Raw genomic sequence first — 9,848 nt, forward strand, 5'->3', positions numbered from 1 at the left:
CTGCTCTAAATGTACTCAACCAAATACTAAAGGACCTGTGCCACTTTAGGGATTGAAGCCATTACAACATATATCTGTTTGAGATAGGAATCTGCTTTTCTGCGCAAAGTCTTTGCGTAATAATGTCAGATGAAAATATAGCTTTTTCAGAGAGTCTGGCCACTGATAAGTCCACTTTGAGCAAAGTATCCTATTCAGATAGACCCAGATTCAAGAATCTTTACAAGATAAATCTTTAGGATCTACTAGCTGAAGAGCCCGGCGTTGCCTGGGCATAGTAAATATCTGTGGTTAGTTATAGCACCTCACTTCTCTTATTTTCCCATCACGCCTCTCATTTTCCCAATCACATCTTTCATTTTCCCCCTCACATCTCTCATTTTCTCCCTCACTCCTCTCATTCTCCCCTAACACTTGTCATTTCATCCTCACATCTGTCATTTTCTGATCACTCCACTATTTTTCCTCACTCCTCTCATTTTGCACTCACACCTTTTCATTTTCACCCCACACCTCTCATTTTCACCTCATCACCTCAGTATATACATGTTTGTCATCTCCCTTATATATAGTATACATCTGTATGTCATCTCCTGTATATAGTATATACCTGTATGTCATCTCCCCTGTTTATAGTATATACCTGCTGTGTGTCATCTCCCCTATATATAGTATATACCTGAATGTCATCTCCTTCTATATATAGTATATACCTGTATGTCATCTCTTCCTGAATATAGTATATACCTGTGTGTCATCTCCCCTGTATATAGTATATACCTGCATGTCATCTTCTATATATAGCATATACCTGTATGTCATCTCCTCCTGTATATAGTATATACCTGTAGGTCATCTGCTCCTGTATATAGTATATACAGTTAGGTCCATATATATTTGGACAGAGACAACATTTTTCTAATTTTGGTTATAGACATTACCACAATGAATTTTAAACAAAACAATTCTGGTGCAGTTGAAGTTCAGACTTTCAGCTTTCATTTGAGGGTATCCACATTAAAATTGGATGAAGGGTTTAGGAATTTCAGCTCCTTAACATGTGCCACCCTGTTTTAAAAGGGACCAAAAGTAATTGGACAGATTCAATAATTTTAAATAAAATATTAATTTTTAGTACTTGGTTGAATACCCTTTGTTGGCAATGACTGCCTGAAGTCTTGAACTCATGGACATCACCAGACGCTGTGTTTCCTCCTTTTTGATGCTCTGCCAGGCCTTCACTACGGTGGTTTTCAGTTGCTGTTTGTTTGTGGGCCTTTCTGTCTGAAGTTTACTCTTTAACAAGTGAAATGCATGCTCAATTGGGTTGAGATCAGGTGACTGACTTGGCCATTCAAAAATATTCCACTTCTTTGCTTTAATAAACTCCTGGATTGCTTTGGCTTTATGTTTTGGGTCATTGTCCATCTGTAGTATGAAACGGCGACCAATCAGTTTGGCTGCATTTGGCTGGATCTGAGCACACAGTATGGCTCTGAATACCTCAGAATTCATTCGGCTGCTTTTGTCCTGTGTCACATCATCAATAAACACTAGTGACCCAGTGCCACTGGCAGCCATGCATGCCCAAGCCATCACACTGATTCCGTCGTGTTTTACAGATGATGTGGTATGCTTTGGATTATGAGCTGTACCACGCCTTCGCCATACTTTTCTCTTTCCATCATTCTGGTAGAGGTTGATCTTGGCTTCATCTGTCCAAAGAATGTTCTTTCAGAACTGTGCTGGCTTTTTTAGATGCTTTTTGCAAAGTCCAGTCTGGTCTTTTTATTCTTGATGCTTATGAGTGGCTTGCACCGTGCAGTGAACCCTCTGTATTTACTTTCATGCAGTCTTCTCTTTATGGTAGATTTGGATATTGATACGCCGACCTCCTGGAGAGTGTTGTTCACTTGGTTAGTTGTTGTGAAGGGGTTTCTCTTCACCATGGAGATTATTCTGCGATCATCCACCACTGTTGTCTTCCGTGGGCGCCCAGGTCTTTTTGCATTGATGAGTTCACCAGTGCTTTCTTTCTTTCTCAGGATGTACCAAACTGTAGATTTTGCCACTCCTAATATTGTAGCAATTTCTCGGAAGGGTTTTTTATGTTTTCGCAGCGTAAGGATGGCTTGTTTCACCTGCATGGAGAGCTCCTTTGACTGCATGTTTACTTCACAGTAAAACCTTCCAAATGCAAGCACCACACCTCAAATCAACTCCAGGCCTTTTATCTGCTTAATTGAGAATGACATAGCGAAGGGATTGCCCACACCTGTCCATGAAATAGCCTTGGAGTCAATTGTCCAATTACTTTTGGTCCCTTTAAAAACAGGGTGGCACATGTTAAGGAGCTGAAACTCCTAAACCCTTCATCCAATTTTAATGTGGATACCCTCAAATGAAAGCTGAAAGTCTGATCTTCAACTGCATCTGAATTGTTTTGTTTAAAATTCATTGTGGTAATGTCTATAACCAAAATTAGAAAAATGTTGTCTCTGTCCAAATATATATGGACCTAACTGTACCTGTGTGTCATCTCCTCCTGTATATAGTATATACCTGTATGTCATCTCCTCCTGTATATATATGTACCTGTATGTCATCTCCTCCTCTATATAGTATATACCTGTGTGTCATCTCTCCTGTATATAGTATATATCTGTGTGTCATCTCCCCTGTATATAGTATATACCTGTGTGTCATCTCCTCCTGTATTAGACCTCGTTCACACGTTATTTGCTCAGTATTTTTACCTCAGTATTTGTAAGCTAAATTGGCAGCCTGATAAATCCCCAGCCAACAGGAAGCCCTCCCCCCTGGCAGTATATATTAGCTCACACATACATCTAATAGACAGGTCATGTGACTGACAGCTGCCGTATTTCCTATATGGTACATTTGTTGTAGTTTGTCTGCTTATTAATCAGATTTTTATTTTTGAAGGATAATACCAGACTTGTGTGTGTTTTAGGGTGAGTTTCATTTGTCAAGTTGTGTGTGTTGAGTTGCGTGTGGTGACATGCATGTAGCGACTTTTATGAGATGAGTTTTGTGTGGCAACATGCGTGTAGCAACTTTTTGTGTGCCGAGTTGCATGTGACAGGTTAGTGTAGCAAGTTGTGTGCAGCAAGTTTTGCGCATGGCGAGTTTTGCGCGTGGCGAGTTTTATGTGTGGTGCCTTTTGAGTATGTGCAAGTTTTGTGTGAGGCAACTTTTGCATGTGTTGCAACTTTTGTGCATGTGGCAATTTTTCCGCGTGTGCAAGTTTTGCATGTGGCGAGTTTTCCATGAGGTGAGTTTTGCACTTGTGGCGAGATTTGCAAGAGCCTAGTTTTTGCATGTGGCGAGTTCTGCGCATGGCGAGTTTTGAGTGGCGACTTTTGTGTTTCGACTTTTATGTGGCGAGGTTGGTGTATTTGTGGTGAAATGTGTGCTGAGGGTAATATGTGTTCAAGCACGTGGTAGTGTGTGGCGCATTTTGTGTGTGTGTTCATATCCCCGTGTGTGGTGAGTATCCCATGTCGGGGCCCCACCTTAGCAACTGTACGGTATATACTCTTTGGCGCCATCGCTCTCATTCTTTAAGTCCCCCTTGTTCACATCTGGCAGCTGTCAATTTGCCTCCTACACTTTTCCTTTCATTTTTTCCCATTATGTAGGTAGGGGCAAAATTGTTTGGTGAATTGGAAAGCGCGGGGTTAAAAGTTCACCTCACAACATAGCCTATGACGCTCTCAGGGTCCAGACGTGTGACTGTGCAAAATTTTGTGGCTGTAGCTGCGACGCCTCCAACACTTTTCCTTTCACTTTTTCCCCATTATGTAGATAGGGGCAAAATTGTTTGGTGAATTGGAAAACACGGGGTTAAAATTTCACCTCACAACATAGCCTATGACGCTCTCAGGGTCCAGACGTGTGACTGTGCAAAATTTTGTGGCTGTAGCTGCGACGCCTCCAACACTTTTCCTTTCACTTTTTTCCCCATTATGTAGATAGGGGCAAAATTGTTTGGTGCATTTTGTGGCTGTAGCTGCGACGGTGCAGATGGCAATCCTGGACATACATACACACACACACACACACACACATACACACACACATTCAGCTTTATATATTAGATCTTATCAGGCTTCTTCCATTCACAATGTAAGCAGTCCTCAAGTAAAGGATACCCAGGAAAAATCTTGCCTTTAACAGGAAGAAAATAATACAGACGTTCTCTATTGGATTTTTTGTCAGCATTCTTGCATGGTTCTACCATTCTATTTTCAACCTTAGCAAAGTGAGACAGTTTATCTGGTTGTAAAAAGAATACATTTTTCCATGGAAGCTCATTAGAGTCTAATCCTCTGACTGAAGAGGAGAGAAGACATACATTTTTGGAGAAACATCTATATGGGACCTTTTGAAACTATGGTGCTTAGTTTTAAGATTCTGAAGAGCATGAGAAAGCTGAAGAATTGAGCTTCTGGTTGGGTAGCGGTAGTTCAGCTAATAGATAGGTAGAGCAGGAGTGAAGCTTGTAGTCATCCTGAAGAAGCTCCTGGCAAGATGCACACATTCTGTATCTAGACATCCTTTTTCTCTTCTGACTGGATATCTGTAAAAGAAGACCATTGGTAATTAAGCTAAACAAACATTATAATAAAGTGCTCATTATGTCTGAGCAGGGGACATTATATCATTAAATCAAGAGTTCTGCTGCTCATCAATTAGATCGTCTGCTGCTGCAGAAAAGGACTCAATACAAAATCCCTCACAAGGCCGACAACGCGACCCAGCTGACTACGTAAAAGAGCTGAACTAGGCCACAGTGGATCAGGAGGAGCGGAGATGATTGATGTACACTGTAGTATTGTGAGAAAAGATTCAGCATAATCTGTGTTTTAATCAGTTAAACTTCTGCTCTTTCTGGGATTTTCGGTCCGCTGGGCGGTCCTGTCCGTCACTGACAGCTACTGGTATCTCTGTATGCATTATAGAAGGCTGTCAGTCACTAATAGGTTCGCCAACTGGACTAAAAATCCCAGACAGAGCAGAGGATTAAGTGATTAAAGCACAAGTTATTCTGAATCATTTCTCATAAAACTATATATCAATCTGCTCAGCTCAGCCTGCACTATTATAACATGGTGCCCCTCCAGATTGGTCTGCATTTTCACAGTGACAGGTTCACTTTAATAACCCAAAGGGAAGCAGTTACAGAAGCTGAGGGTCAAGCCTACCACTTGTATGCAGGGAGGATAAACATGAAATAATTAAGGTGCAATAAAAGGCAAAATGTGTCCTCTATCTTCTAAAAAGAAGAAAAAAAATACAAAGACTTGTTTGTTTGTTTTCAGATATCTTTAGTATACTAGCATCCTGATTATTTTATTGATTGTTTTTATTGCCACTAATGTCTTCTGTCATAGTAGGGTTCAAGCTTGGTCTACCCATTGTGTGCTACCATAGGACGTCCAGGAAATAATCTTGCCCGCTCTGATTTGTAGTATGCAGGTTTCCATTAATATTACTAAAGTAATCTGAGTAGACCGCATTTATTTGCCGCAGAACTGTTGCAGTTTCAGTTGATCAAGGACTGAGTACTAGGACATAACTCTACTACAGTCCTACTGCAGTGGGGGGATAACACCTGCTGCAGCCAGTTGCCTTACGGCCAGGGGCATTACAGTGAGGAAGAGGGGAGACACGGCTGATCTTCTGAGACTTAAAAAGAGCATTTCTTTATATATTTGTAATGTGGGTTAAAATAAGAATGTAGGAGATTAAAGGAGCTTTCTTCTGTCTTATCTTCAGGAGAGCACCACTCCCCTGGTTCCTGTCTTCTGAAGGAAGGAGGTTGGGTGGGTGGTGAGGGTGCACTCCTGAAGATCAACAGATCAGACCAGTATCATGGCTGCACCACTGGCCCAGACTGTGAGCCCTCCAATGCTGCAAAGGCAAGTTGCCTTGTCTCAAATGTTCTCTTCTCTCTGGCTCCATTGTATGCTCCAGCAATCTGGACAGCCTTAGATCAGCCTTACTAACAAGTCGAATAATAATTTGTAAACACAGCGCATGCTAGAATGCAGTGGTGGCCAGCAACCTATGCAATGGGCAAGAAGCAAACAAAATGAAAAATCCCTCAGTTTTTTTTAGAACTTTTAATAACAAGTAAATTACGAAGATGTTCACCTTTTGCAGCAATTTGCAATTTTAGCCAGAAAGCTATAACGTTGTAGGCATATTTTTTAATTTATTAGGGACTGTGTAATGCTTAATTGTCCCAGCAATGATGCTGTAGTTAACTTAATGCCAGCAGTTATTTTCTCAAAATATTTTATTACTTTTTTTTGTTTGTTTTAGGTTTTAAATGAGGAAGTGAAACAAAGTGAACTGGAATAGAATATGTTGCACAGCAGTTCTCCAGCTCCGTTCTTTACACAATGCCAATTCAATGTTTTGCTTCTGATTAAAAAAAAAAGTGTTGTATAATTATATATTTGTTAAATATCAGTTGTTCTATTTCTTGTTCAAAAAGTATTAAAATGTTGTTTTGACATGAAAATCGTGGCATTTTTTATCACAACGTTAATTATTGGAAAAAATGTTTTTGGGTTTGTTACGGAGTCTGACAATTTACAGTACATTACATAAAAAAGATATGTAGATTTTTAAGTCTGCAGCACCACCAACTTATAATATCACCACAACCACCTTCAAAGATGTAAATTCGAGGGTGAAAGAAGCGTCCATTGCAAAAGAATTTTAAGATAAAAAATAAATTTTATTGCAAAATGTTAAAAAAATACATATACCGTATATATTAAAAATCCAAGCATTGGAACACAAACAAAGTGATACGTTATACCTATATTAGGTCAACATCACAGGCAGATAAATATATATATGTATATATATATATATATATGTATATGATGGACTCCAAAGCGCTACATTTGACAATCAAAATTATTTGCAACTACAAGGGACTGCTATGGGGGCTGCCTGTGCGCCCTCATATGCAAACCTTTTTTGGGGGGCTTGGGAAAGAGATATTTTCCACAATGAACAAAACAAAGGAGAACAATTTGTACAGGAATGGATGAGATTCATAGATGATGTTTGGTTTTTATGGGAAGGGGGTTTAGATCAATTAACATTGTTAATGAATTATTTGAACCATAATGATTTGAACATAAAACTTACGTTCAAATATGGACGGAGATTAGAGTTCTTAGATCTACACATTTCTACCCTTCCAGATGGAAAAATTACCACAAGTGTCTTCAGAAAACCTACTGCTACCAATACTGTTCTACACGCATCATCTGCCCACCACAAGTCCACTAATAACGGTATCCCTATGGGTCAATTCCTGAGGATTAAGAAAATTTGCTCTGAAGAAAGCATCTTCTTGGAACAAGCTCATGATCTGTGTAGAAGATTTCAAGACAGAGGATATAGCAAAAGGCAGATAAAAAGAGGCTTCAGAACAGCTTGTAATGTTCCAAGAGATGAACTTCTTTATGGTAAAAGAAAGCCCTCCACTAAAGACAACCAAATACGTTTCAGAACTGATTTTAATAAACAATGGAACGATCTTACATATATTAAAAAGAAACATTGGGACATATTACTCAGTGATCCGATTTTGAGAAAGATCTTACCGGTGTCCCCCGCTATGGTTGCAAGATGAGCTAATAATTTAAGAGACTCCTTAGTACATAGCCATTACGATCCATCCCCTTCTGGCTCAATAAAATCACAGAATGGCTTTTTTCCATGCGGTATGTGTAAAGCATGCCGCAACTTAATCAAAAGCAAAACTTTCAAAAACTTCAATGGCACGAGGACTTTTGAAATTAGAAAAACCTTGAGCTGTTCATCCAAAGGGGTTATATACCACGCTGAGTGTCCGTGCGGAAAGGTCTACATAGGCCTTACGACTAGAGAATTGAAAATACGAACGCGGGAGCACATAAGGGACATTGAAAAATCTATTTCCATCACAGACGTGAGTACTCTTAAAACCTTACCAAAGCATTTTAAAAGGCACCATGGGAGTAATCCATCAGGTTTAAAAATCAAAGCTATAGATCAGGTTAATTTGGGAGTACGGGGTGGTGATTTGGGGAAAGCTCTGGCCAAAGTTGAAAGTAGATGGATTTATAGATTGGGCACATTAGCACCTCAAGGACTAAATGAAAATTTAGGGTTCAGTGCATTCCTATAATTTCTATGGAACAGCTTTGTTTCTTTAGTATTGGTTTTACTGTTTTTAATTGTTTTTAACTGTTTACTTATTTCCTTAGTGTCATTGCCAGTTTGGTTGTGTTGCACCAGTCTTGGGGATTTATATTGGTGTGTGCGGTCCTTGGAATAGCAGAATCTACAGTGTTTATACCCTTTTTCTGTAAAAAGACATTGTGCTATCTACATGGGCCAAGCCCTTGGAATCGGGATTGATATATGCTTTGAATGAAAGAACTATCAGCGATGATCGATTATTTTGTCATAATGTAATGTGTATTTATATAATATATGTAATATTAATACATTTTTGGTATTTTATACATTTACTTTATTTATAATTCTTTATTTCAGTAATTTTTGAACATATATTGTATATTTATTTATATTTTTAATATTGGTTATTGATTAGTGCAAAAATTATTTATGTTGATTTTGATAGTTAGAGCACTTCACATTTTTAATGATTTAATTTTTATTATAGTTCAAATACATATGTACTTTAAACTTTCGGTCACTTTATTACATGCAATTTGTAGTATATCAGTATCCCGACTAATGTAGGTTATCACTATATGCACTTTCTCACCAGAACTTACTTTCTATACCGTCGGGATGTTTTTCCACCATCAATATTATTTTGATTTGTATTTTGCACATAAAACTTTCTGCCCTGAAATATAATCATATATTAATTCCTTTTCATATACTCTCCCCCCCCATACTTTTATTATACTTTTACTAGCCTTGATGACAGCGAGAGCGCATAATGTTCAGATGCCTCCTTGATTTCCGGTCCTGCGCACTAGGAACTAGCTTGCGCTTCAGCGCTTGCGTTCCAGCGCTGTGGTACCGGAAGTCACATTACAACACGAAGTGCATCACTGAACTTTTTTGCGCCGCATCACCACTGATCACCAATGAGAAACATCTGAGACTGGTTCTCCTCCCCTCTTTCTTCCTCTGTCGTTAACGGATGTATAAAAGGATGACAGCCTACCGGCTTTCAGAATGCCCCTGTTGAAAAAGCATTTGGCGAAACGAGGTCGTCCGGGGTTGTGACACGTTATCTTCATCCACAGGCACACTAGTACTTGTAAGTATATTTATTACTCCATCATAGATTTACTTTTAACTTAGAGGTTCCGTCTCCACTTTCAGTGCAGCAATATCAATGTAGCTAATGTGTCATGTAGCACATAAGCACATATACTGAATACTAAGGAGCAGTAAGATCATTGTTTAAACTATGATCATGAGATAATATGAACAGATATATATATATATATTTATATTTACTGCATAAAATAATAGATTAACGGTTTGAAATTAATTGTATGCACTTGCACTTTATATTTTTGATTATTGTTGATTTATTTATGGATTTCTTATTTTAGCTGGGTACTCTATAAGCAACTTTGATAGAATGATTCATTCCAGCGCTTTTGAATCCAGCATATACCTAGATATATATATTTGTCTGTCTGTGATGTTGACCTAATATAGGTTTTTAAAAATATTGCCATCAGAAATAAGGTATCACTTTGTTTGTGTTCCCATGTTTCGATTTATAATATATATATTTTTTAACATTTTGCAATAAAATGTAT

At 38.5% G+C, this 9,848-nt stretch overlaps 1 protein-coding gene across 1 annotated transcript in view; it reads left to right on the forward strand.

The window, feature by feature from the left end:
* LOC138675800 (bromodomain-containing protein 8-like) overlaps positions 1-6,496 on the forward strand; it is an 83,690-nt gene extending 77,194 nt beyond the window's left edge. Inside the window, exon 6 of the mRNA XM_069764347.1 lies at positions 6,352-6,496. Within this exon, the coding sequence (XP_069620448.1) occupies positions 6,352-6,390 (39 nt within the window). The 3' untranslated portion in view covers positions 6,391-6,496. The remainder of the gene's footprint in view (positions 1-6,351) is intronic.
* The last annotated feature ends 3,352 nt before the right edge of the window (positions 6,497-9,848 follow it).

The sequence above is a fragment of the Ranitomeya imitator genome, chromosome 4 (genome assembly GCF_032444005.1).
Source record: "Ranitomeya imitator isolate aRanImi1 chromosome 4, aRanImi1.pri, whole genome shotgun sequence".
Classification (NCBI taxonomy): domain Eukaryota; kingdom Metazoa; phylum Chordata; class Amphibia; order Anura; family Dendrobatidae; genus Ranitomeya; species Ranitomeya imitator.